Source organism: Triplophysa dalaica, chromosome 1 (genome assembly GCF_015846415.1).
Source record: "Triplophysa dalaica isolate WHDGS20190420 chromosome 1, ASM1584641v1, whole genome shotgun sequence".
NCBI lineage: Eukaryota > Metazoa > Chordata > Actinopteri > Cypriniformes > Nemacheilidae > Triplophysa > Triplophysa dalaica.
In genome coordinates, this window is record NC_079542.1 from 10,275,116 (window position 1) to 10,303,092 (window position 27,977).

Sequence of the window (27,977 nt, forward strand, 5' to 3'; positions counted from 1 at the left end):
ACATTATATGTGATTTTCTCACAACGCTGTGCGTAATGAATAACAATGACATGTTTTCAGTTTTGGTATTTAAGCTGGAGTCATTGGCCATGTTTTCCAGTTCTGGAAACCCTGCCAGTGTCATGTCTGTAGTGTCACGACAGCTTTTGGGGTATTAGGACTGTAGGACATGAACATGAAGACTATGTCAAGCTGTAGGTACACTACTTTCACAGAGACTAGAGCTCTATGATGTACAGGAACGTAATGATAATGTAAACAGTGAACATGAAGGGCTACATTTAGATAATATCTATTAGGATGGCATATTTTGGAGCAAATGATTGATTCTGGGGAGAGATAACCTACAGCTGAGAAAATGTTTGTTTTTGTGAAAAGAATTACAGCCCTAGTACCCAAGGCTGTAACCAAACATCATTTTTAAAACGTATATTTTTTTATCTACTTTTCTAAATAATTGTAGAGGGGGGCCGCAAATTATAAAAATATATTGACTTAAATGTGGAGGTAATTGCATTAATGTGTCTCTTGTGGCACTACTGATCAGATTTGATCTTGAGGAGACAAATAGCGCCATCTGGTGTCAGTATTAATAATACAACTAGCCTTTTATCATAGCACAAATAGTGAGAAGTTATACTGTAAGTGCAGACTCAGAGTATGCACACTCAACAATGAAAATTATACCAAATCCCTCTGGCACATTAAGGATTTATTTATCACAGAACTTATGTTGTAATAAATCCTCTGCATATTTGTTTACCGTATGATCTTAATGTGAATTGTGTAAATGAAACATTTACCGTAACCACTACTGTCTAATATTGCCGGAAACAATAGTGTTGCCACAACTGTTTTTATTATGAAAACATCTTGGCAGTCAGAAGCACAAACACAGAGACTAAAATCTCAATTAAAAGCCTGAAACTGATTTGGTTTTATCTTTCATCTGATGCGAGGGGAAAGTTTATTCAATTACTTTAATTTACTTCTGCTTCTTATTTCTTTATGTTCAAGACTGGGATTTATATTTTATTGCTTAAAATATCCCTTTGGTTTAAAGATGTGACATCATGACTATCATAAACAATGTCAACTGAATGATTTTCATGTCATACCAAACTTGTTGTGAACACGTGTCCATGGGAAACATCTCTGACAGTTTTTTTGTCTTTAGGCATGTCATGGCTGTGGCAGTGGCAGTGGATCCAAGTGTGATTGCAGTGGTGTGAAAGGAGAGAAGGTGAGCATGAGCTATCAAATTAATTTTCTGTATTATTGCATTAGCTGAGAGTGTCCTGGATGAGTCTTTATTAGGCCATTTTCTTTGATGCCAATTTTTTAACTTTTGTTTATGTGTAATGCTGCTGTAGGAGAATAAACATTATCTGCAAAATGATAAAGCTCAGGTTCTGTGGCAAGCGAGATATAGTCTTTAACAGAATTCGCTTTTCAAGGACTACAGAGAATGGCTGGAATCGGACTAAAGCCCTCAACTTCCCGGGCAAATGATGTCACTATTACAAGTTTTTGAAAAACCTCGGCCAAAAGGAATACGCCAAAAAAGGGGCGAGGCCTTCCTCAGAGAAGAGGAATAGCCTTTGGAGTAGTGTTCGGTTATCAGAGATTGTAAACATTTGATTGAGCATAACACGCTAAACTACTTTCACTTTCATCACAGTCCTACAGCTGATAATAAGAATTCAGCTACACCAGTGGTGTAGTCAAATTTCTTGTAGTGAGTATACTCTGATTTTCTCTCCTAGCCTACTCACCTGTCCCAGATCGACAACCCATGAGCACCATCACACCCACGAATGCATAGAGTATGCCTCTATATGTAATCAACAACATTCTGAAAGATATATTTGAAGAAAGATTTCAATAGCCAATGACGGGGTGACTTGCTGGTTTTGTTAATCACTGTCTAACTCAGCCAGTTAAGAATTACATTTAGCCTTAGATGGTATATGTATATACAATGCCTAAAGCACAGGTTTTATGATGGCAATATTCACTGCGCATTTGTGATCCATGTGATTCATTTATTTTGTGATATAGCCTACTATTTCTACATAAACCCACCCTGCTAAGAAATTGAAATCACTACATAAATTCTACTGGTTTCCATTAAAATACCATTATGAACCACAATTTTTTTCTACAATTTCTATTACAAAAAAACTTACACTTCGATCGATCCGCATGTTTTAACTGATGGAGTGAAGTTGACGCCATTGTTGCTGCTAATGGCTGAAAGACAAAGTTTATGAATACACGTGCACTAGAGGGGGACCGACCAATCACAACAGCCCGAGAAGCGGAAGCTCGCTGATATGGTATGGGTGGGACATCTTCAGACACACACTCTAAGTGGGGAACCAATCACAACAGACTGGGTCAGCTCTACCAATCAGAGCGTTTCGAAAGAAATCGGAAGAAATCCAGTCGTTTTGTGAGAAGAGGGACAGCGGTGAACAATGGACTTGAAATATGTGAAATATAGAGTGTTTTTAAAGAAACATGAACATCCACTGTTAAACAACCCAAAAACATAATTAAAGCTTCCAAAACAGCTAAGAATGGCTTGTTTAAGGAAAGTCAATTTATACCCAACATACCATAAAGTACTGGCTGACCAAAAGATTCTGTGACATAACTTAACTTCAGAATAAACAATCAATACTGCAGCAAATGTTTATTTTGGAAGCATCCATACATTTTGTTTAGTTATTCACCTTGATACATATCATTCCTCTCAGTCTTTCATAATTTATTATTGTTTTATTCTCATCTGTACTGACAGGGTGAGCGAGGGTTTCCAGGGTTACAAGGCCAGCCAGGCGTTCCAGGTTTCCCTGGAATAGAAGGACCAATTGGATCTCGTGGTGAGAAGGTCAGATCATAATGTCCATCAGTTCATCGAACAATCAAATAATGATCAGCTAAGTACAACATACCTTACATTGAGGCTTTCTCTCTTTTTTTAGGGTGATGATGGATTTACAGGACCAGTTGGGCCTAAAGGAATAAGAGTGAGATTTTATCAGCAAAAGCCTCTTGCTCATAGTACTGTGTAGCTGTAGCGTTATTCAGGTGCTGACAGTTTCTGTTTTCTTTTCCAGGGACCTTCAGGATTACCTGGATTCCCAGGAACACCAGGCGTTCCGGTGAGGGAATATAATTGATATAAAGTTCATAAAAAATGTCAGGGCTTTTTTTTTATTAATGTAAAATAGCTAATCAGATATGCATTTATTTAGATGATGTTTTCGCGTCTGAAGCGATGTAAAACTCTTGACGTGTCATACTGTTATTCTCTGTTTCCTTTGATTCTGCATCTCATTCTTAATAGCTATAGAAATAAACATTTGTTCTTTTTGACTGGCAGGGTCTTCCAGGAAATGATGGTGGACCCGGACCCAGGGGAATTCCAGGCTGTAATGGAACTAAAGTATGTTTCAGTGCTTATCAGTAAATACATCTATTTTCATTGTATCAACCAGTTTATTGAAACAAAACTGTATTTATAGGGTGATAAAGGATTTCCAGGAAGTCAAGGTCTTCCAGGTGTAGAGGGTCCACAAGTAAGTATCTCATGTCACATTTAAAAGATTCAAGCGTACTGTTCTTCTTCGGAGTTCTTGTAAATCGTAGCCTCTCTTTAAAGTTTTAACATTTTTTGTGTTAATATATTTTGACCTGTCTCCACAGGGTTCACCTGGTTTTTCAGGACAAAAGGCAAATATTTCATAATTTATATTCTACAGATGTACTAGCTCACTTTATTTAAATCAAGCTTGGACACATTTTAGTGAATATGTGGATTAATATATAAACATCTTCTCTGTCTTCCTGCAGGGAGAACCCGGGGAAGTCATAGAAAATTATATCTCTTCAGTAACCGGAGATCCGGGTTTTGATGGTCCCATAGGCTCCAGGGTAAGCATTTATAAATTAATTATCAACAGAATTGCATTTTGTCAGATTTAAACGCATGTTGACATATGAGTGGTTGGGCACAGTTTTGCAAAGAAGTGATCATTTGACCTACACTGTTACATTATTGGATGTGCTCACAGCTGTGTACCCTTGTGTTTTGCCCTTAATTGACTACTTAACACTCTTTTATTTTTTAATGGTTCACATAGGGAGATCCTGGACCCCCAGGTCCCACAGGTCCAACAGGTCCTTCTGGCCCCCAAGGTTTTGAGGTAAAACCATTATGTTCACTCATTCTTGGTTTGAATTATACAATTATACAATGGCCAGTGCTGTTTTACCAGTTTGCAACTATGATGATTTAGATTTTTTGTTTTGATTTTATTTCTTCTTCAGGGTCGTCCAGGTCTCCCTGGTCCACCAGGGCCAAAGGTAATTATTTATCTGTGGTTAAAGAAAATTATGTTTCACATATGTTATTGTGAAGTGTGCTAAGTGAGTCTCTTTGCATTACAGGGAAATATGGGATTGAATTTCCAAGGACCCAAAGGAGAGAAGGTGCAGACACTCTTATTGCTGCAGTAAAATGCATGTATGTAAAATAGGTTTATTACCAGTGCTGTAATCAATGTGCGTGTTTGTATGTGAAGGGTGAGCGTGGATTGAAAGGACCTCCAGGGCCACCAGGACAGGTTGGCGAAGTTATAGGCCCAACGGCCACAGAAATTCAACAAGGAGAAAAGGTACAATTTTAAAGCCTTTTATAAAGGCATTCACAATTGAGAGTTGGGTCTCTGCAGAACAGAATGGGGAGTTTCTCAATTATGAGAAGTTTTTAAAGTAGTATACTGTACGCAATTCTCAAATCCCAATTCCTTCTTCGATTGGATGGTTGAAAAACACCTATCCTAATTAGAAAAGCCTCATAATTCAGAAATGGGCTGCTGCCCTTTTTGATTGGTTAGCTGAAAATCCTGGTTTGAAAACTCCCCACAATTGAGAAAGCCCCTTCCATGTTCCATGAGACCTATGGGCTTGTTAAGCCTGACGTCACCAATCACCATATATGGAAGGTCATACGCTGTTTCCGGATCCAAATGCTCAATAAGACGCTATAGGCAAACAACAAAAAATGCTACTTTACGCTTATGGCGAGCTGTAAAACTAACGGACAACCGTGATCCTAACCTTTAACTTCATAACGAAATCCCACATAGTCGACGATTTATATTCATAATTTATTCAAATATTGATGTCGTAGATTCCGTTAGCCGCCTGACTTTAGTGTATACTTTGAGTTCATACATGTTTCGCTTAAATAGGCATTATGAGTGAACAGTGCTCATAAAGAGCTGTTTAAGCTGTAACCCCGCTTGAAATGAATTGATGCTTGGACCCTCACGTCACCACCTAACAAGCGAATTCTTCACAAGATTTGCTGCAACCTTTGCAGTCTGCCTTAAAGTTAAGCCTAAATGTAATAGTAAGTGAAAGTGCCTAGTTAGCTATATAAAAATCAATACTAGTTTTACAAGAATGGATTCAAGCCACATTAATAAGTCCTTAAGAATTCGATTTTGGAAGTAAATTTCAATATAATTGTCAGAATCAGAATTCAAAATATCATACCCCAATGTGAAATGGTAAAATATATATTTAATTTTTTTTATATTGGATTGCCTGAATTTTATTCTGTTGATTCTTTTGAAAAAGTTTTAAACAAGGTAAATGTTGTCGTTTTTAAGTTTTAAGGAACTTTAATCTTAAACAACATTTTTTATTTTATTCTTTATAATTAAACACATCTCTCACCATGAACATAGCCATAGAAGCTGGAATGGCGTTAAAAAGAAAGAAAAAAAATTAAACGGGCCCTATGCAAAGAATGATATTTTACTGTATATTAACTGTCAATATATTAAATCATATTTGAAAATATATGTAAGAATACATTGTTATTGTAATAAAATATATTGTACAATAAGATATTGCTCCGTTTCATATATTGAAAAATATAAGCGCTTGGTTCCAATTCATGGAAATGCATATTTAATATTGCATTCAAATAAATTCTCAAATATTTTTGTGTGATTTTCATGTGTTTGTTTTTTATATAGGGTGATCGTGGTCAAACTGGTGCTCCAGGGTTTCCAGGTCCATCTGGACCTCCAGTATGTACCTTTCCTTGTGGTTATGTATTTAACATCTAGTATCTTCCTATTTTAATTGAAATAAGAATTGACAAACAAATAGACAGAATTCAAGTCAAAGTCTGCTTTATTGTCCATTCTGCCACATGTACAGTACATACATATAGCGGATTGAAATTGCGTTACTCTCAGACCCATGGTGCATACAAATAACACAGATTAAAAATATATTAAAAAATATCGATAAATACAGATTATTATATATACGTAAAATACAACTTTACAAGCAGTGATATTTTAAAAAGAAAAAGAAGATAGGTGATGGCAGATAGAGTGCAAACCAGTGAAATATACAACAGTGCAGATATAACGTAGTGCAAAGATATTATTAGTCTGTTAAAACTGACTAGAGCCCTATTCGCATGGGAGTAGTATTATCTGGGGACCTTTTGTGATTTAAGTAATTACCTCCCCACATCTGTATGTCATGTGTCGCATTCGCACAGGATAAGTGAAGCCTGTGATTTTACTAAACTGTATGGACTTATTCCATGGATATGATGGCAAGGCTTTGTGAATAGTTGTATAACCTATAGTTGTATGTAATGTATAATGATACAGTATATGATCAACAAACTCGATCGCGGGTCTCAAATGTTACTAGAGGGAGACTCCCGGCCTAAATGACGGAGTTGACAGGTTATGGATATGACGCAGCACCTGAAATAATATAAAAGCACTTCAATCTCCATTATTCGCAAATGGTGGATAAAACCTTGAAAAAGGATGTATGAGTCCACCAAATCACGGAGATGCCGATTCGCATGGGACTAATATTATCAAAGGACCTAGATAGTTCGTGAAAATATGGTAGGTAATTTGCGGAGGAATTTTTACTTATAAAAAAAACGATATGGCCAATTCGCACAGGATCACAGAAATCCTCTGCAATTATTACAAATGACTAAAGGACCCCACGTAATACTAATCCTGTGCAAATAGGGCTAAAGAGAGCAGGCTTTTTGTCAAGAGAGGCAGCATTAAACAATTGCAAAAATATGCTAAAATTAAAAAAGTAGTGATCCTCGTGCCATTTGGCTTCTCTGGCTTTCTTAAAAATGTCCTTTATACGTTCTCCTTTTTTCTGACAGGGTCTATCAGGTGGCCAGAAAGGTGAGAAAGGAGAACCTGGGGAGTTTGGAAAGAGGGTGAGTGTCCACAGAGAACCAAGCACACAGTAAATCTTAGCTTATGCATACAAAATAAAACATGTTATAAAATTTACGTTGTATTATATTCATTGTCACAAGGGAAAACCTGGAAAAGATGGTGAACCAGGCAACACTGGACTTCGAGTAAGTGTCTGGTATAGCTTCCAACTTATGCTTAGCATATTTTTGCAATCGTTTAATGCTGCCTCTCCTGACAAATCTTACTTAGGGTGAAACAGGAGATCCTGGTTTTCCTGGTCCACCCGGTCGAGATGGTTCAAGAGTAAGTACTGAATTTTTATTTCTATGGTTTGACCTAGGCCACTTATAAGGAGACAGTTAATATGATGTATTTATCACATTTATATATTTTAAGGGTGAGAAAGGTGATCTAGGACTTCCTGGTCCTCCAGGATATGGGGTATGTATGATATGTCTCTATTCTATCTTCTGGTATGTTTTAAAGATGCACAGAACTATTATTGGTTATAATAATAATTTATTAATGATAACTTTGTCACCCACTAGATCGGGCCATTCCAAGGTGAAGGACCGAAAGGAGATATCGGAGATCCTGGACCACCTGGTTCTAAAGGGGACAGAGGACTTCCAGGTATTTTACAACTCTAGATAGGTCCAAATAGTCAAATTATTCTTTTTTATCATAATTCTTCTTCATAATTAATTTGTTTTACATTATGCATATGTCCTGAAAGATACATATCCTGTACTTCTCTGTTCAACTAGGTTTTCAAGGACCACCTGGTTCCCAAGGTCCACCAGGTAAGCAACATGCAGAGCTTTTTTACATCCCTAGCACTTACAATATCTACCTAATAAATACCAACAGCATGTCTGCAAATGCCAACAATGCATCTCACTTTAATTTTAGGAATTGGAGGCCAAGGACCAGCTGGTCTACCAGGTTTACCCGGAGAGAGGGGAGAGAAGGGTGATGGAGGACGGCCTGGAAGCTCCCTACCGGGACCACCTGGGAGACCAGGTTCTCCAGGTCCCCAGGGATTCCAAGGACTTCCTGGTCCTCCAGGAATATCTAATGGTGATCTGGAATGTCAGAGCGGCTCTCCTGGACCTCAAGGCTTGCCAGGAGAGCGTGGATTGACTGGAGAAGACGGACTAAAAGGTCAGCCTTTATTCTATTTTATAATAAAAATTGTGTTACACTAGAGGCTATTTCAACTCCTTTTAATTTAGTTTTTCACACACACACATCTGATAAGGTTCATAAGTTGAGATAGAAAGGGTGTATATGTGTACCTCACTTTCAGATAATTAGATTCAATGATTTTATTGTTTTCTGATGTCTTTTGTCTCAGGTCAAAAAGGAGAGACATGTGTGAATTGTTTTACGAACGGAAACCCTATTCCAGGACCCCAAGGTTTTCCTGGCCCTCCTGGAAATTCAGGTAAGCTTTAATTCAACTTGATCTTTTATGTCGTAATAAAGGTGCAAAATCAGTATAATGTCCAAGAAATGCATTTGAACTAAAATTGGATTTTAACGTGAATGTCCCACTTATCCTCGCTCAGGTGCACCTGGGTTCCAAGGTCCTAAAGGAGACAGAGGATCCCCTGGAGGACCTGGACCCATTGGCTTACCTGTGAGTACTCCTTCTTTCTGTTCCACTTTATTGACCTCAATTTACAAGAGAAAGCATCCTTAAAATTTATTCAGATTTGTCAATTTACTTCATATTTTTTCAGACTCATGTATTTACAATGTGATTGATATATCTACCCTTTAGGGTGGAGTGGGACCTCAGGGGCCCCCTGGATACTCTGGCGAGAAGGGCGACCCAGGTGAGGCTATCGCTGGTCTTGGTGTGAAAGGAGACCAGGGAGACACTGGCTTTCCTGGTCCTCCGGGTCTGCCGGGATTGGAAGGCCGACCTGGTCGTGATGGACCACCTGGTCCACCTGGCCTTAAAGGACCACCCGTGAGTGTTCTGTGTTTATTATACAGACTCCATGTCTTGCATGCAAATTACTCACCCTATCAGTAATTTCAACCGACTGTCTTAAAGGGTTCTGCACTTGTAAAAGGTGCACAAGGTCCCTCTGGTGAGCCTGGCTTGACAGGTACTCCAGGAGATAGGGGTTTGCCTGGTCCCCCAGGATATGGGCCCCTGGGACCTACTGGAGAGAAAGGTATCCAGGGTGTTTCAGGAAGACCAGGCACACCTGGAGCACCAGGTAAGGAATATCACTGATATAAAATAAAAATGACATGAAGGCACATTGCTGCTTGTCCATTTTGGAAATTACATGATCTCAATGTTGGTCTAAATGGCTAGGTCAGAAAGGTGAACCTGGACTGGCTTTGCCAGAGAAAGGTGAACCTGGACTCCCAGGACGTGATGGAGATCCTGGTTTGCCAGGAGGTCCAGGTAAAGGAGAAGAAATGGTCAACTACTGTTTTTAAAATTTTGTAGGTTTCCATTGTCCTGAATGCATGAAGAACAGAGGTTTACGTTAACTGACTGATTCCTTATCTGTACAGGTAACCCCGGCCAACCCGGACAGCCTGGGTTCCCAGGTCAACCTGGAGCCAAAGGGGAGCCTGGTCTTACTGGGATTGGCCTGCCAGGACCTCCTGGTCCTAAAGGTGTGTAGTACATCCTCTGTTTAAACACTACAGACTAACAGACTCTGGCAGATATAAAAGAACCAATTTTATTGTGTGGTGAGGGACAGTTTTGTTCATTTGACTAACAGTTTTTGCATTATATTCCAGGATTCCCTGGTATTGCTGGTTCCCCTGGTGGGCCTGGTCTTCCTGGACGCCCTGGTTTAGATGGACTTCCCGGTCAGCCAGGATTTCCTGGATCCAAAGTAGGAAGCTTTGCGTTATACAGTCTACAATTTAATCTTATACAATTCACTAATATGACTTTCGCATTGAAAATTTGAAGGTGCAATCAATAAGATTCATTCTTTGTTTCCTAAGGGAGAACCTGGTTTTGGTCTACCAGGCCCTTCAGGTTCTCCAGGTTTACCAGGTTTTAAAGGTACACCTGGGCCTAAAGGTGATTCTGGATTCCCAGGAAACCCCGGTGCACCAGGGCGGCCGGGTATTGACGGCGCTACTGGATTTAAAGGTAGATAATTATTTAATCTCTAAACTGAGAAAGATATTAATAATTCAAATTGCTTCATGGGATTCCCTGGCTATGATCACATAAAGTTGTGATACAGTTAAGTAAATACAAGTTTGTATTTTCCATAGGCGAACCTGGATTGCCTGGTGGTCCTGGCACTCGTGGGCTTCCGGGGCCTCCTGCCTTCGGCGTTGTAGGTCCCCCTGGTCCTGCTGGACTTCCCGGCACTATGGGGTCTCCTGGTATGTCATCAACTGTTTGAGCAGCTGTGTCTAGATTCAGTGACATGAAAAACAAGATTTTTTATATGTAGAATGATATTGCTTGTGATTACTTTAACAAAAAACAGTGTATTATTGAAAGTTTATGTTCCACACAATTCAATCAATCAATGCTGGACTGAGATACATTGTCAGATGATGCGCACTTCATATGCATTATCAAACACTGCTGGTTATTTCTATAATTGTTTTTCTAACCGTTAACCAGTGTTTCGCTACATTCAAGACACTATTGTCATTTTTTTCAGGAAATCCTGGTGCTAAAGGAGAAAAGGGAGACCGTGGCTTTCCAGGTGGGAGTATTCCAGGCTTGCAAGGTGACAGAGGAAGCTCTGGACTTCCTGGTTCACCAGGTCCAGTCGGTCCCGCCGGGGTTCCAGGAACATCTGGCCAAGATGGCCTATCTGGACTGCCTGGTAATCTGATTCAGTGACCATAGCAATAACATGGAGTATGTTTCGTTTCTCCAAATCTGGATTTTCCCCTCTAATCCTATATTGTTAATACAGGGCCTAAAGGGGACATGGGTGTAATGGGTCCACCTGGACCTGCTGGGCCCCCCGGTAACCCTGGCAGATCAGGCCTTTCAGGACCAAAAGGTCAGATATGATGTGGTTTTACTTCTAAAAAAATCTAAAACATTTTTTAATAGAATAAAACATTACTCTTCACTGTGAACCTGCAGGAGATGATGGTATCCCGGGACGACAAGGACCCGCTGGTTATGATGGGCCAAAGGGAGACAGAGGTGAACAAGGCATTCCTGGTCCACCTGGCCAAATCACATCTACGTCACTACTGAAGGGAACAAAAGGAGATCGTGGAACTCAAGGTTAGCCATCTGCTGTATCTTTTTTTGATGGAAAATCACACAACACTGCTCAAGCATTCCAAGACCGAAACAAATTAAATCAATGAAATCAGAAGGCAATAATCGACAACAGTGTTTACACACTGATCCAACAAAACCTGTCAATCGTTGAAAGCTGATGTGTTTAACATCCAATAAAAGACTTTCCCGTTGGACCAGCTCACGCTTGTCCTCATCCTTTTATTTTTGTATCCCAGGGTCTGCAGATCAAATCTGCTCTAGAGTGTAAATAATAACATGAATCAAGCATCCGCTACAGTATCTTGCCCATATAACTATCTACTGTCTGATTCTCTTTATTTGTAATATAGGATTTAGTGGACCACCAGGAGCGAAGGGTGCTTCTGGTATCCCTGGAGACGCTGGTCTCGATGGGCAAGATGGAAGGCCAGGACAACCAGGATCTATAGGTAAAGCAGGCAAAACGTATGGGATATGAATAGAAAGTATAAATATGTATAAACATGAATTTTTCTGTTTGTTAAGAACATTTACTACAGTTCTTTTCAGGCCTATTTTTAAAACGGTAGTATAATATGAAGTATATAGACTAGTAGATTGGATTTTGATGACAATATTTTTCCCTCTTCATAGGCCCCAAAGGGGATTCTGGTCTCCCAGGAAATCCAGGTGTCCCTGGAGCCCCAGGACTGAAGGGTAGCATGGGAGAAATGGGATTTCCAGGTCAGCTTCTTGCTTTCATAATTTTTCAACCCTTGTCATTTCACTTTGGCTTTTAAAAAACACTGACTGATACCAACGTTTTTGTTATAGGGGGTCCTGGAGCGAAAGGAAACCTTGGCCAACCTGGCCGAAGTGGCCAACCTGGATCAACAGGAACTCCGGGCTTTCCAGGACCCAAAGGTGATCCTGGCTCACCAGGATATGGTGTACCAGGAAGTCCTGGGCCCAAGGTAAGAATACATGCTTGTATATCAGCCTGTGTTTATTCGAATGTTTAGAGTAAGTTTACTGATAATTTCACAGGGTGAACCTGGCAATCCAGGATTTCCTGGATCCCCTGGGCCGAAAGGCCAGTTTGGCCAACCCGGACCTGCAGGGTTAACTGGAAACCCTGGATCAAAGGGTGACCCAGGACTCCCAGGAATCGCAGGTCCACCTGGCATTCCCGGATTTAAAGGAGCTGATGGACCTCCAGGTCCTCCTGGTCTTAGCGGAGCTCCTGGTAGGCCAGGAGATCCTGGACGGTCCGGATTACCTGGCATCACTGGTGATAAAGGTCTTGCCGGTCGTGATGGTATACCAGGACCACCGGGACAAAAGGGTGAAGCAGGTAAGTCCTTTTTAATTTAGATTTCAAGCACACTGTCACACAGTCGGACTGAAACCTTGTAGCTTCACAAGAATTTGTGCATAGTGAATGCAGATGAAATAAAAAGGGAGGAAGGAACAAGAAAAAAAAAGTTTTTTTTATGTTATCTATGAATGTCAATTTATTTATTTTGAACTCTTTACCCAGGTGCTCCAGGCCTTGGCGGCACAGGCCCACCTGGATTCCCAGGAGTACCAGGTAAAGCATTGAGCAATACACCTAAAGAATGCTGCAGGGTTCGTGCGGGTCCTGGAAATCCTGAAAATTATTGATTTTTAATGCATTGTTTTCAAGGTTCGAATAATGCTTGGATTTGGGGCTTGAAGCTGCTCGACATTTTAATTGCTTGATTTAATATTAAATCTGTATGTGACAATAGTTCATTTTTTTAAATAAAAATAACTGAAAGGTTATTTTTGCGTATACCATTCGCATTAAAAACATTCTGCTCGAGGATGCTTGCCGCTCTGATTCAGCATACGGCGGGCAGCTTAATATGAAATAGACCGGGGGTCTTCAACATTTTTTTGGGGCAAGTCCCCTTAGATAATTGATGCATGGAGCAGGGACCCCCTTATACTAAATGTGTTAACAAAGCTATTTAAATAGAAACAACCCTATTGTCACTGCAATATTACGTTAAGAAATTACATTAGCATTATTATGTTATTGTTGCACATAGGCTAAAAACTTTTCTGTGTATTTTTTTTAAATATAGATTGCTTGATTATTTTAAGGGATTTGCAGCATCAATCGTTTTCATTTTCTTCCACTTCTCTGTGTGTTGCAGAACACACCACTATTTTATTATTCTGAGCTTCGTTGTCTTCCTCGTGGATCAGCGTTGTCGCAGATGTTACATATAAATATACATAACAATATACATAGCGTTTTTGAGCCACATAATATGTTCGCCGCGGGATTGCAGGGATGGCGCATCATTTAAATTATTCTGCCAATTATTTAAGCTTTACAAGCTTTATAAGGCAAGAAATTCCTGCACAAGTTTTATTTCTTCATCTCGGTTCAAATTATGAAATAAATCTACAGACATGAATAACATGAAATAACCACGCTTAACAGTTTGTCTTCATTTTAGAATTGAATTCCACTATCAGCGCTAGCCTTCTCTGTTTTTTTAGTCCTGTTCATACAAATATACAAATCTTTATTCTTAAAAATATAAATCACATATAACAAACACTCGGGCGCACCCAGTCTATTAAAGGATTAGGCCTAACGAAAATTCATTGTCTTAATTGCAAAACTCGTTTCAAATAATATTTTATATTATTATATATTTGCTCTTTTCTTTGACAAAAAAGTAGACTACGTTATTTGGCAATATAGATGACCTAACAAAAGGTGCAAATAAGAATTTCTAGTTTTCCATCTGTTTCCCCTACGTACTTTATAAATATTGCTTGTTTAAAGAGGTCATATGATATGGCTAAAACAAATATTATAGTTTGTTTTAGATGTAATGTAATGTGTATAATGTATTTAAGGTAAATAAAACGCTGTATTTTCCACATACCGTGCATGTTTGTATCTCCTCTTTGCCCCGCCTTTCTGAAATGCACAGTTTTTAACAAAGCTCATTGCTCTGAAAAGTTAGGTATGCTATGAAAGGCCAGTTAACCAGTGCATTGGTCGAATACTGCAAGCGTGTGACAGGAAATGTAACGACTCTTAACATATTTGGGACATCAGGTTCCACTGCTATTTTACTGACAGGTACGCCCACCTCACTTGGGTATACATTTGGGCTGTCTTAGTCAAATCATACCACAAACTGACGTAGATTTGTGGGGGTGTGGTTACACGAGTCGTTTCAGGCAGGTCTGGGTGACCATTGGCTTTCAGAATGCATCTTTTTTTCCGACACTTTAATTTTTGCAGTTTTACGTATCTAATACATGCATGGGCAACTTAGCACACCAAAGACACAGAAAAACCCGTATTTGCGCCATATGACCTCTTAAACATAGCCACAGGCTCCAAATGTTTTCGGTCCAGGACCCACTGACACGTAATATCAGGTACAAGTAAACTTTAACAGATTTACATTTTTCAACTAAAAAAGATTTAAAAAAAAATTACTGACCCATTCGGCATCAAAAGTGGACATGCAAAATGTACGTGTCAAATGCGTGATACCTGTGAATTACAGACGTGATGCGGTGCAGCGCTTTTTGTCCAGTGGGTACTAATGTGTTCAAGTCATAATGAACTGTCAAAAATGAATTTTGAAATCTAGAGTTTCAAATGATATACATATACTTATATAATTATGTATCTAGCAGATACATACATTAAAAGCTGTTTGGCTCTTAATGGTGCATGATGTGATAGACTCAAGACGACAGCGCAATGGATTCAATCTTAAATAAGCATTTTATCAAAAAATAAACGCGAATGAACATCAGCTGGAATGTTAAAACAGAGTCTTCCTTACTTATGTATCACCTCTCACATTATGGCCAATCTTTCAACCACCAAACCTATAATAATAAATTACGACAGAAAAAGTGACTACAATTGAACTGAGTTCTAGTAGGGAAGCATGTAAAATGCAAGCCTATTTAATTTGCCAGGCAGTCAACGATATAAGTTGGGAAAGCCATTGTAGGATATTTTTTTAGCAATATCAACACTTATTGTGATTAAGTATTTATACTGGAAATGCATGAAAACACACATTGAAAGTACTTGAAAAATGCTGGAAATGACGTTGGAAAATGTGATTACATTGTTCTTTGGCGAAAGCTTGGTAATTCACTGTTTGTTTGTGTCACAGGACCTAAAGGAGACCCTGGTTTTCCAGGCCTTCCTGGTAATTCTGGATTTCCTGGTCAAAAGGGTGAACCAGGACTTGTTGGTTTGGTTGGCCAGCCTGGTGCTGGAGGACCACCTGGCCCTCCAGGTCTGTCCATGCAGGGGTCTAAAGGTAACCAAGGCCTGCCTGGTCCCCCTGGAAGAAGCGGTAAGTTAAACACCTCAACCTTTTGGCCAGCTCTGCCCTCTGGGTTAGACAATATCACAGTCAAAGATATCAAGCTTATGTTGTAGTTACATTTACTGTATTTATATGTACAGTAGTAGTGATGTCTGAGTGGCATATTTGAATAATATTTGCTTTAAATGCCTCCTCAGGTTGGATTAAATCATCAAAGTGTATGACAAAACTATTTGGCAAACTACAGCATAACAGAGAATATTGGAATATTGGAACACAAAATGCATTGAAAAACAAAAAGCTTACAAAGATTGTGAACCAGAGGGCACGCTGGCTTCAAAAATATAGTTCACCCAAAAATGAAAATTCTGTCATTATTTACTTGCCCCCAAAAGAAGAAATTTGGAGGAAAGTTGGTAACCGAAGCACATTGGCCCCCATTAACTTCTATTGTATGGACACCAAACCAATGCAAGTGAATAGGGGCCATTTAACAACATTCTTCAAAATATCTTCTTTTGGGTTCTGCGCAAGAAAGAAAGTCATACAGGTTAGAAATGACAAGAGGGTAAGTAAATTATGACAGATTCTTTATTTAAAGGTGAACTATTACTTTGCATTACTTTGATTTGCATGGAATGTTGTACAAACAATCAATATAATATCACTATAAATCTGCACAAAAGCACTGTTCACATCACTATTTTCCTTAACTTTGTGTACAAATCAGTGCTGGTTTGAAGTTTGTCAGAGAGGTAAAGAACTTGCATGTTTTGTGGAGTCAGTGTGTTACTGATGCCCATCGAGGGGACTATGAGCAGGCCCGCACACAATCTGCACACCTAAAACTCTACAGACCTCACAGAACTGGAACCGTTTTATTTAATATAATATATATAAATGTTAAAGTCTGCATATTCAGTCTGCGCCTGCATGAAGATAACACACAGCGTTCCAACACCTTTCTTATTGACTTTCAGTTTTGAAATAAGTGTCACCGACAGTTGACTTCGTGTTCACAGTACCTGTCTGCCTGTCACAACATCTTTGCATGGACAATGAAGTGATTTTTAAAAAGTGAACAGCCACAGCAGAACTATTTAAAATGGGCTCCATTCAGGCAATAAAAGAAAGTGGACGAATTTGTGTGCCCATAAACTTTTTGTGTAAGATGTTAGTTTGATCAATTATATATTAATATGTTTTTGAAAGTCAGTGGTGGCCCATTTTGACTAGTTTCTGTTGGGCTTATTTTAACCAGTACATACTGGGTGTGATGTGTGTATTTCCTGTTTGTTGTGACATGGTTCTGATCCTCCTGATGACATCTCCTTTTCAGGCCTTGCAGGTCAGCTTTCAAATTGTTTTTTTAAATGCCATCATACATTTCATAACTGTATGTTAGAAGGCTTTCCAGTTTTATTATACTTAAAATAATTGTTCTGTAAAGTATGTGGTCAGTAACTGTATAATTCTTTTCAAGAATACAAATTATATTATGGAATGATTAAAATAATTAGGTTTATGTATTATTGAGAACATATCTAGTTGCATTTAAATAGATCTTGTTTCATTGTCATTCGATTTTGCACAGTAATGCTGTTTTGTTTACATGCATACAATATTCCTATTATACAATATTCCTATTACAATAATAACCTATTCAGAGAAATTTTGTTACAGTTTATGAATGTTTTGTGTAAATATCAGGCCAATTGTAATAATCAGATGGCTTAAAGGAATAGTACAGAGAAATATGAAAACTCTCTCAAAATTCATTTGAACACAAACACATTTTTTAAAATTCTTCTCTAGATGGGAGCCAATATTGAGAAGCACTAAAGGCCAATTAATTAAATAATCTGAAGTGGGTTAATAAATGTCCTCTGATACAAAACAATGCTTTTGTGTAATAAAACATAACAATTTGAGTTTTAGTAAATGGAGTGATCAATAAGTTGTGTATCAATGACAACATACAGACCAGCTTGATCAATTCAAGACATTTAGGATATGCAAGACAACGTGCTCCCATCTTTCCATATTTCTGTGAACTATACTTCACAAAAACATGAAACTGAATTGGAAGAAAAATGTTTGCATGTTGAAGTATTCAATGTCTTGTGTGCTAAGTTGCTGAGTAACATATCTGTAAATCTATTGAAAGCCATTATATAGGTTGCTTTTGCTGCTATGCTCTTACATTTCATTTTGTTCCTTTTTTTGGACTTTTGAAACCTGTTCACCTTTGACCCTACTGTAGGTCCTGCAGGTTAGACTTCTTGGTTCGATACTCACCTGTGTGAACTTTTATTTGTTATTAGATGTTTTACCACTGGATAAGAGATTGGGGATGGGAAGAGTTCTATTTGTAAAATATAGTTTCTATAGTCTTCGTTTGCACCCATGCTTTCAGAATTTCCCAGATTTCATCACTGATCACACATCAACGCTATACACAACAATATACAGCACTCATGATAAACACAAACTCTACACAAACACAAACATCAATGCTTGCTTTAATGATTTTGACAATACTTTCATGATATAAGATGAATTTTGTTTGTTTTGAAGTTTGAGTCCTGATTTCTGTCCTATGAATATAAAGGTCCTCCTGGTCCAGAGGGTCCCCGGGGACCTCCAGGTGGTGGAGGAGTAAAGGGTGAGAAAGGCTTTTCTGGAGTCCCTGGGACACCTGGTGCACCTGGACTGAAAGGAGACAGTGGTTCCTCTGGTTTCCCGGTAAGCATAATATAAGTGTTCTATGTTTTAACCTTTTTAAGGTTATGTTACACAGCCAATGTTCGTTGGTCTAGTAGACCCACAGGATTTTTTTTAAATCAAACAGACATAAAAATTTTTGTAAAAATACTTTACAGATGTTTGCAGCATATGCTGACTATGTTATACATAACATTGTCAGCAAATGTATAGTTAATATTTAACATTAACTCCATAAAAAAAACCTGCTTCCCCCAAAGACGAGGTATTACGGCAATCAGTGTTTGTACTGTCGTACAGCAGGTGGCGCTATTACACACCTTTGGGAGTAAAGTACAGAATCCCAGAACCTAGAACGTATATGTTTATGGGCGGAATCTGTAACAAAAAACTTTAATTGTCTCAGCTGTTTAATCAAAATGATGCATTTTTGAAGAAACCTACCCAAATCTATGGAGTGATAAAAAATGAACAATAGAAAGATAGAAGAATACTGTTTCTTTTGTTTAAAAGCTGAGACTCTGTTCTTTCATTTGATATTCATATTGTTTGTCCATATATTCTTTACAGAAAATTTACTGTGAGCCATTAAAGTTGGGTGAAAATGTTAAAAAACGCTGGCGTAGGCTGGCAACTTTTTTTCTAAAAGGCTGGCGGCGAATGAGTAAACAAAAAAGATGAAAAAAAACACTTGCTTTATCTTTTATTGGGCTGTTTTAACTTTACATTTCAAAAACGTATTTGATTTATACAATAGTGCACTATTTTTCCATAATGACTAGTGAACCATACGTTATGAGTTATTTATTCATTGGTTTTGATTTTGATAATCCAGGGTAATCCAGGTCTTCCGGGACCCAGTGGGCCTAAAGGAGATGTCGGTTCTCAAGGTGTTCCTGGATTCCCAGGTCAGTTATCCTACTTTAATCTTTACAGGAGTAGTGTAGACAAAAATTAATATCTCATTTTTCATTTTCACTATTGATATTCCAAACCTAATAAATTGTGCATCAAAAGTTCATATTCACAGTTTAAAGGTGGAAAAGTCTTAAATATGCACCAAAATTTGTCTGTTGTAGGACCCAAAGGACAGTATGGCCCTGGAGGTCGACCTGGTGAGCCTGGTGAGCCTGGCGAGCGTGGAGTTGTAGGTATGCAGTTATAAATGGGGACATTAACTTTTCCCATACAAATCCAAAGTTGCATCTTTTAATATTTTTATTTCTTTAATCACAGGACCTCCTGGAGATCCAGGTCAAGTTACACAACCTATTGTTCTGAAGGGAGAGCGTGGTCTTCCTGGACTGCCCGGTGAATCTGGTATAAGAGGTGTACCTGGATCCCCAGGATTGCAGGGTCTTCCAGGTTAGTCGTTTATGTTTGGACATTTAAAAATGTTGGAAGGACCACAGCTTTTGGTTTTCCACAACTTCCTCATTATGTCTTATGTCACTTCATCGTAAAGGTTCACCCGGAAACCCTGGAGAACCTGGTCCCTTGGGACTTCCGGGATTTACTGGTCCACCAGGAAGGAAGGGAGATACAGGACCAGCTGGACAACAAGGTAAAGTCGAAAAGCTATTAACATTTGATGGCTAAGTGCAAACTGAGAGACTGTCAGCCTTGTGTTTGTTTTGGGGAAACGGCATGAACATGAAATCGGCAAACAGGCCAATTTATTAGCCTACCAGTCATATTGTTGTAATCATTTACAGGTCAGTCTGGTTACCCCGGCCCGCCTGGTGCAGATGGAATTCCGGGACCTCCAGGTATATCAGTATCAGCGTCTCTATCACACGGGTTTCTGATCACGCGCCACAGCCAGAGCACAGAAGTGCCATTTTGCCCTCAAGGCACAAGTGTCATCTATGACGGCTACTCTTTACTCTACGTGCAAGGCAACGAGAGGGCTCATGGACAGGACCTGGGTGAGTATCCCAAAAATTGTACATAAATGCAAAGATCATATAGTAGTGGACCCAAAACGTGCTTCCACACAGTAGAAAAACCGTGTGCTATCTTGATGCAAGACCTTGCTTTGATAAGCTTACTTAGCTTATCTTAGCCTGATATTTAATGTGGTAATACAAATATATTGATGCATTTCAAAACATGAAAATATTTTTTTAAAGGCATCCTTAATATTTCCCAGATCACCCATATCAGGATATTGATTTTTTTTATTCACAACAGGCACAGCTGGCAGTTGCTTACGTCGTTTCAGCACCATGCCTTTCATGTTCTGCAATGTCAACAATGTTTGCAATTTTGCCTCCCGCAATGATTACTCATATTGGCTGACCACACCAGAGCCCATGCCCATGAGCATGGCGTCCATCACCGGAGAGAACATTAAACCTTTCATTAGTAGGTAAGAAACGATCGTTATATCATCAGTAACGTAGTATGTTAGCCATTAAACATGGAAAGTAAAACCATAAAAATCGATCGAACATGACGCATGTTTCGTGTGTGTGTAGGTGTTCTGTGTGTGAAGCCCCGGCTATGGTGATAGCTATACACAGCCAGACTGTTCAGGTGCCAGCCTGCCCACAGCGCTGGGAAATGCTCTGGATTGGCTACTCCTTCATGATGGTATGTTATGGTTCATTGTGCCCTAAAACTGTTTGGTTACAAACATTCTTTCAAATATCTTTCTTGTGTTCAGCAGAACAATGAAAGTACAGGTTTGATGACAGAATTTCTCTTTTACAATACAAAGCACGTATGCACATAATTTAATGAAAATGAGTTTTAAACTGTTAAAGTATAAATAAGCAATAAAAGAAGCATATTTCACTCTCTTTGTGTGACAGCACACCAGTGCTGGTGCTGAGGGTTCGGGACAGGCTCTTGCCTCCCCCGGCTCCTGTCTGGAGGAGTTCCGCTCGGCTCCGTTCATCGAGTGCCACGGACGGGGCACATGCAATTATTTTGGCAACTCTTACAGCTTCTGGCTGGCCACTGTGGAGAAGAATGAAATGTTCAGGTAAGGGCTGTTTACAGTGTGTAAAGTGACTGCATTGTCATACTGCTTCTGTAAATCTGTTTTACCAAATAAGAAACAGATTGTATAGTACACTTACAGTTAAATATCTTAATCCTATGGGTCTTTTTGCAATTTGGACATTAATAATGTTATATGGATTAGGGAGCGTAAAGGAGCAGTGATTTGTAAACAGACTTTTTAATATGTGGGTGTTTCTGCAACTGCTGGCACTTTTGAGACCCAGGATTGAAATTTGAGATTTATGTCAAAATCCGATGTATGATGTTTTATAAATATATTCACAGTGTCATCACATCCCAAAATAAATAATTACTGATTTATGTGATCTAATATAAAATTAAATAGCATTTATAGGTCCAAACACCGTTTTTGTTCATGTCCCACAACTCTGGTCACAATATTAATTAACAATTTGACATTATTTAAAAAAATGGAATTGTTTAATTACATATTAATTTACAGCGTCGTAAATGTTTTTGTATATTTTACTGATCATTTTTGTAATTTTATGAAGTAAATGTGCCTGTCTCACACTTTTGAGTCCTTACCGCAACAATGAAAAAGGCATTTATAATGAAGTTTTATCAAAGACGAACGAGTCTAGTTTCTACGGAAACAGAAATAACCACATGAGCACATTACTGACAGATTAGCCCACCTCACTTCCTCAATCACAAGATCCAAAAAATATAAGATAAATGTAACTTTTCTATGTCAGTATTTATTGTTTTTCCTTACCATACAGCTTAGTAATTCTGTACTTTAAACTACATTTTAAAAAAAAGTATATAATTGATTAATTAATGTATATTAAGATGCTAAGAGTCAACTAAAGAAGTAGACCTCACTAGCTGCCAATTAGCTGCAATATTAGCAAGAATGTAATTTCTTCAACACGTCTTTACCGCAGCATATTTCCAAATCAGTTTCCTGTATATAAAATTGAAAATAAACATGCTCCAGATTTAAAACTTAATGACGGCATGCAATTGTGTTGACCTTATAATATGTATTTCAGACTCTGATGATTAAAATTTACAGGGGTTGATTTTTTTATTTTTGGCAAGTAAAAGGTGCACATAGTTGCAGACACACCCATGTATTTAGCAGATGCTTTTATCCAAATCTTACTGTTTTTTATCCATCTTTTTATGTATTTCATTGGCACTTAGGCACCTGTTTCATATCGTTTCCAGAACCCCATTAGGCTAAATAGGTATATCAGTAAAGTTAATAGTCTAATCACATTCTTTCTTTCTCTAAACAGTAAGCCGCAGTCCGAAACATTCAAGGCCGGAAATTTGCGTTCCCGGGTGAGCCGCTGTATTGTGTGTATGAAGAGGACGTAACGTAGTGACATTTGTGCAGTCTATTGTTGAGGATCAGCCATCATCTACAGCGACTGCAGCTGTCATATGCAGATTATCAGTGGGATTCCATTGGTGCGGTATCTCCACGTTCAACTCTATGGTGCTACTGTGCAACACAGCAAAAGAAACTGTAAAAATACATTTATTAATCTTTTTATTCATTTTCAAAGAAGTACCTCAAGTGAAACATGCAGATCCGGCAAGGTGCCATGGCAGTTTGTGACACAAAGTGCATTTGTAGATTTTTTTCTCAGCTTTCATATGAACTTTTATAGAAAATCTTTTCCTGCTACGTTTGCTCACAAAATTTTTGATATCACATACACGGTAAGTCTTTTTGGGTGAAACGCTCTCTCGTTCTTTTTTTCTTCTTCTTATAAGTGGAACTGTCTCCATGTTACCAAATCGGCACTTTGAATATCAAAGAGACGAAATGCACTGAAGCGTTACATTAGCAGGACTGCTTTTTTAAGGCTATATTTCCCCCAATATCCTTTATTCCTTTTGTTGTCGGTGGTACTAACACTGCTGTATCAGAACATTTTAATAATGTTTCAGTTATCACTTTTGTATGTAATAGAATGTGTATATTGTGTAAAACATCCTTTTAGTAGAAAACTTAAACGGTCCACTTTATAATGATTTTTGGGGTTCTTTGCCAATATTTCCATGCACTCACTCACTCACTCTTTAATTCACTATTAGCTCACATTCACTGAAATATGTACAAAGAACTTTCTTTAAATGAAACAGTATTTTATATATATATATTAAAAAGAAAGAATATATCCAGAAACTTGATTTGGCTGTGGGAGGTTTTACGTTTTGGCAATTCAGTAGCTGCCTTGCCGATTTGCAAATTCTTAGCAGCATATCTATTTTCAGAAGATCATGAAAAGGATCATGAAAAAAGAGGTCAAAGAAATCTAAGTCATTGTTTTAATAGATCTCTCAAGACTGACATCATTTAACCAGGAAGGAGATTTCTGTGAAAACCAGTTTAAACTCTAGTGTTATGAGTTTGTAAAGCTTTTATTATAGGCGTTTATTAAATTAGCTGACAGACAATGCTTCATCTAATCTTAAAGAGTGAATATGTTTTCAAAGTCATCAAGAGGTGTAAGAATGTAACCATGTTTCCATTTTTATGTTTAAAAACCAGAAGTTGTTATAAACTTGACTGAAATAAAAGAAACAAACTTTGTCTGTGCAAAGCTTGTGCTATGGTTTTGGAATTTTGGTTGTTTTTCGTAGTAGTGCATACGGTTTTTGCATGATGAATGAAGTTCATGGTGTTGACCACTAAGGGGAGTATTGAGTCACAGGACCTGTAGTGTTGGACCAAGCAGTAGTCGTAACACAGGGGAGAATTTCTAAATATTTCAACTTTGTAACCTTGACTTGAGTATTTAATGTTATGAGAGACTAGTGAAAAATGTAACCGTAGGGCAAAACTATCTTCTTATTTATCAACCTGTTTCATAACCACCAAATATATATCAACTAAAATAGATAAACTGTAAATTCCACACGTCTCTAAAGAAGTCTAGTTGCTCTTCATTTGATTTGTTTAGAGTTTGTGTTCAGTCCCCAAAACGTTTTATCAATCACATGACTTGACTTTTTAAAAGATGGAGTCAAAGCTTGAGAGGATGTAAAATTAAGGAAATAAATAATATTTTTGTCTATCTCCATTTTCAGTTCATCTTTCTCTGCAACTTGTTATCCAGTCCAGACTGGTTTATTGGTAAACCGTAAGCTTAAGAAAGGTTGATAGGACTATTGTTGATATTTGGCAACAGATGAGCTCTCAATAAGATCATTGAGATGACGGTAACCCAATTGCCACTGAGATAAAGGGCTTTGTCTGAGACAACATGACCGAGGGACAATGGCTAAGTCAAACTCTTAGCGAAATCAAATTAAGATGTGTTATTCCTAGAAAGAGGCAAAACAGGGGTCAACACTGCTTCTTACTGGTGAAACTTCATTGTGTCAAGGGCTCTGTCCATATGAGAGGCTTCAAATATTTATGAACAGTTGATATATTTTGGATACACATTTCATTACCACAAGTTTAGACTTTAGCAGTATTTGTTATTGTCCGTCAGAAAAACATTACAAACCACCAAGATGTACAGTATCTCACAGAAGTGAGTACACCCATCAATATCTTTGTAAATATTTTATTATATCTTTTCATGTGACAACACTGAAGAAATGACACTTTGCTACAATGTAAAGTTGTGCGTGTACAGCTTGTATAACAGTGTACATTTGCTGTCCCCTCAAAATAACTCAACACATAGCCATTAATGTCTAAACTGCTGGCAACAAAAGTGAATACACCCCTAAGTGAAAATGTCCAAATTGGGACCAAAGTGTCAATATTTTGTGTGGCCACCATTATTTTCCAGCACTACCTTAACCCTCTTGGGCATGGAGTTCACCAGAGCTTCACAGGTTGCCACTGGAGTCCTCTTTCGCAGCACTCATACGTATATTTCCCATGACAACCTTTGGATATGACGCTGAGCATGTGCACTCAACTTCTTTGGTCATTCATGGCGAGGCCTGTTCTGAGTGGAACCTGTCCTGTTAAACTGTTTATGGTCTTGGCCTACTTTGCTGCAGCTCATGTTTCAGGGTCTTGGGAATCTTCTTATAGCCTAGGCCATCTTTATGTGACAATTATTTTCTTCATGAGGTGCCATGTTGAACTTCCAGTGACCAGTATGAAAGAGTGAGAGCGATAACACCAAATTTAACACACCTGCTGATACTAAGGCTCGAACCGGCAATGTTTGGTTTACAAGTCTGAGTTTCTTATCACTAGGCCACGACTGCTTCTCTCATCTACAATGTTATACAGGCTGTACACTCACTACTTTACATTGTAGCAAAGTTTCATTTCTTCAGTGTTGTTACATGTAAAGATATAATAAAATATTTACAAAAATGTAAGGGGTGAACTCACTTCTGTGTGATCCGATTTCTAAAAATAAATATCCTATGATTGGTTTTGATACAGGTCTTTAACATGGGAGATGGCCCGTGATACTGTAGGTCACCTTACTTAGGCGTCCAAACAAATCTCAAGCCACAGATCCGGACAAAACAAATAAATTGGATAGACTACGCTTACTGTTGGCCTCTTATATAAAGTGTTACAATTTCTCTCATTTGTGGGTTGCTTTGTATAGAGTCTATACTATAGACCCATCAGCTAAATTAATAAATGTAAATGCAAGTCAAAAGTTTAAAAAAGCAACAAAACATGGAAGTATATTTTAAGTCTGTTTTTTATGTACTTCTTATTTACTTTAATACTTGGTAGTATACTTAAAAGTAGGGAAGCACCGATACCAGTAATCGTATCGGGCAGATACTAAGCTCATGTACTCATACTTGTCATAATACACCGATACCAAAGAGCGATACCTCATGTGACATAACTGACAGAAATTTGTTGTAAAATTTGCTTTGAAAGTTTGTTAAAATATCACTTTTTTATTTTATTTCATAATTTAAGTTTAAGGTGTTTGTAATTATAAAGCTATTCTATTTTTCATTAATAATATCAAAAATATCGGTACTCGCACTCTGTCTTTAAGTAATTGTATCGGTGCATCCATACTTAAAAGTATACTTTTCTAAACTAGAAAGTGGGCCAATTTAGTCCCAAGTATTATTTAAATAGTACACTCACAATAATTGTAGCACTACTACTGCTACATTTAAAAAACATACTTAAATATACTTGTGGTATAAAGAAATAAAGTATACTTATTTTAGCATGGGTCTTTGGAATGATTCAGAGAATGATACATCGAGTCTTATAAATTCAGCTGTATTTCCAGGTAATTTGCCCTTAAGGGTCATATCAGATGTCCTGCATGGTTTAGAATAACCTTTTCCTTAATGAGCGCTCAAAAGGAAGCCCTGCTTATGTCTGTTTTGAAACACGAGCAGCTAGCAGAAAATACTACATCCCTTGAGTGTTGGATGCGTAATTGCTCTGTGGTCTCTATTGCCAAGAAGTTCAGGATCCACATACAGAATAACCCCTGACCACCGACTCACATTTAAACACACGCACTCACCTCAGATGAACCAAGCTCGTAGAAAGAAACCTCAGCTGCTACTGACGCAGAAACATCAGATGCTAGGCTTCCCCTTCTGCATTCTGCAGCGGTGCAGCCAAGTTATTTCACCAAGGGCAAATGCTTTAGGACATTGCACTAATGACTGAAAGGCTCCATCATTCAAAATCATTTTTTTTTCTTTTTGAATACCCGTGCTTTTAACTCTTCATATATGGGGGTCACGATAAAATGATACTGGTATTGACACAATAATCATGATGTTAATTACCATAGTAAATATAATATTGTGTAAATGCTACAAATAATAATAAAGCATAAATAAATAAGTGTTTCCATTTGCCATTTTAATAGGTTTGCTATACTGCACAAAGGTTCTTCACAGCGATGCCAAGAGGACTGGTTCCCCAATACTCAAAAGGTTCTTATACAACAATTTCTTTCTTTTTATAATCAAATCTTTTAAATCCATTTTACACTGCAAAGAATCTTATGTCAAGGAGAACCTTTTTTCAACATTCAACCAAAAGTGGCTCTTTTGTAGTATCATGAAGTTCGTCACATCAACATACTTGCAGGTTTTGGACCAAATATTTTGTCTTCGTTGTGGCACACAATACTCTTTTGGATTTACATAAAGAACTGATTAAACATATTAAAGTTAGGTTCACTTAGCATAATTTATTTATGTTCAAGTTGCCCAATTTGTTTCCTAAAAACAAACGTTTCATATTTTTACTTAAATTCTGAACACAAATGTTTTTAGTCAATAAAACATTTTGTTTATTTTACCCAGCACAATTATTCATTGAATAGACCTTGAATAGATTAAGTTATGTGTTAATTTTTTAATAGTTTTGAATAAACTTCTTTAGGTTAATTCCTTTTTAACTATACAAACTGT

General features: G+C 37.9%; 1 protein-coding gene across 1 annotated transcript in view; it reads left to right on the forward strand.

Moving 5' to 3' along the window:
* The window catches only part of col4a5 (collagen, type IV, alpha 5 (Alport syndrome)), a 41,569-nt gene extending 17,364 nt beyond the window's left edge, over window positions 1-24,205 (forward strand). The window contains exons 2-49 of the mRNA XM_056744145.1: window positions 1,178-1,243; window positions 2,807-2,896; window positions 2,991-3,035; window positions 3,126-3,170; window positions 3,392-3,454; window positions 3,534-3,587; window positions 3,715-3,741; window positions 3,862-3,942; window positions 4,152-4,214; window positions 4,339-4,374; window positions 4,459-4,500; window positions 4,593-4,685; window positions 6,060-6,113; window positions 7,244-7,300; window positions 7,403-7,447; window positions 7,533-7,586; window positions 7,680-7,724; window positions 7,832-7,916; window positions 8,051-8,086; window positions 8,196-8,447; window positions 8,641-8,730; window positions 8,855-8,925; window positions 9,070-9,261; window positions 9,349-9,517; window positions 9,619-9,711; window positions 9,825-9,929; window positions 10,059-10,156; window positions 10,272-10,422; window positions 10,551-10,664; window positions 10,952-11,119; window positions 11,213-11,302; window positions 11,389-11,535; window positions 11,886-11,984; window positions 12,169-12,258; window positions 12,349-12,488; window positions 12,562-12,868; window positions 13,055-13,105; window positions 15,708-15,893; window positions 18,478-18,611; window positions 19,426-19,498; window positions 19,670-19,741; window positions 19,827-19,955; window positions 20,056-20,154; window positions 20,306-20,518; window positions 20,784-20,961; window positions 21,071-21,185; window positions 21,407-21,579; window positions 22,868-24,205. Of these exons, the coding sequence (XP_056600123.1) occupies window positions 1,178-1,243; window positions 2,807-2,896; window positions 2,991-3,035; window positions 3,126-3,170; window positions 3,392-3,454; window positions 3,534-3,587; window positions 3,715-3,741; window positions 3,862-3,942; window positions 4,152-4,214; window positions 4,339-4,374; window positions 4,459-4,500; window positions 4,593-4,685; window positions 6,060-6,113; window positions 7,244-7,300; window positions 7,403-7,447; window positions 7,533-7,586; window positions 7,680-7,724; window positions 7,832-7,916; window positions 8,051-8,086; window positions 8,196-8,447; window positions 8,641-8,730; window positions 8,855-8,925; window positions 9,070-9,261; window positions 9,349-9,517; window positions 9,619-9,711; window positions 9,825-9,929; window positions 10,059-10,156; window positions 10,272-10,422; window positions 10,551-10,664; window positions 10,952-11,119; window positions 11,213-11,302; window positions 11,389-11,535; window positions 11,886-11,984; window positions 12,169-12,258; window positions 12,349-12,488; window positions 12,562-12,868; window positions 13,055-13,105; window positions 15,708-15,893; window positions 18,478-18,611; window positions 19,426-19,498; window positions 19,670-19,741; window positions 19,827-19,955; window positions 20,056-20,154; window positions 20,306-20,518; window positions 20,784-20,961; window positions 21,071-21,185; window positions 21,407-21,579; window positions 22,868-22,949 (4,962 nt within the window). The 3' untranslated portion in view covers window positions 22,950-24,205. The remainder of the gene's footprint in view (window positions 1-1,177; window positions 1,244-2,806; window positions 2,897-2,990; window positions 3,036-3,125; window positions 3,171-3,391; window positions 3,455-3,533; window positions 3,588-3,714; window positions 3,742-3,861; window positions 3,943-4,151; window positions 4,215-4,338; window positions 4,375-4,458; window positions 4,501-4,592; window positions 4,686-6,059; window positions 6,114-7,243; window positions 7,301-7,402; window positions 7,448-7,532; window positions 7,587-7,679; window positions 7,725-7,831; window positions 7,917-8,050; window positions 8,087-8,195; window positions 8,448-8,640; window positions 8,731-8,854; window positions 8,926-9,069; window positions 9,262-9,348; window positions 9,518-9,618; window positions 9,712-9,824; window positions 9,930-10,058; window positions 10,157-10,271; window positions 10,423-10,550; window positions 10,665-10,951; window positions 11,120-11,212; window positions 11,303-11,388; window positions 11,536-11,885; window positions 11,985-12,168; window positions 12,259-12,348; window positions 12,489-12,561; window positions 12,869-13,054; window positions 13,106-15,707; window positions 15,894-18,477; window positions 18,612-19,425; window positions 19,499-19,669; window positions 19,742-19,826; window positions 19,956-20,055; window positions 20,155-20,305; window positions 20,519-20,783; window positions 20,962-21,070; window positions 21,186-21,406; window positions 21,580-22,867) is intronic.
* The last annotated feature ends 3,772 nt before the right edge of the window (window positions 24,206-27,977 follow it).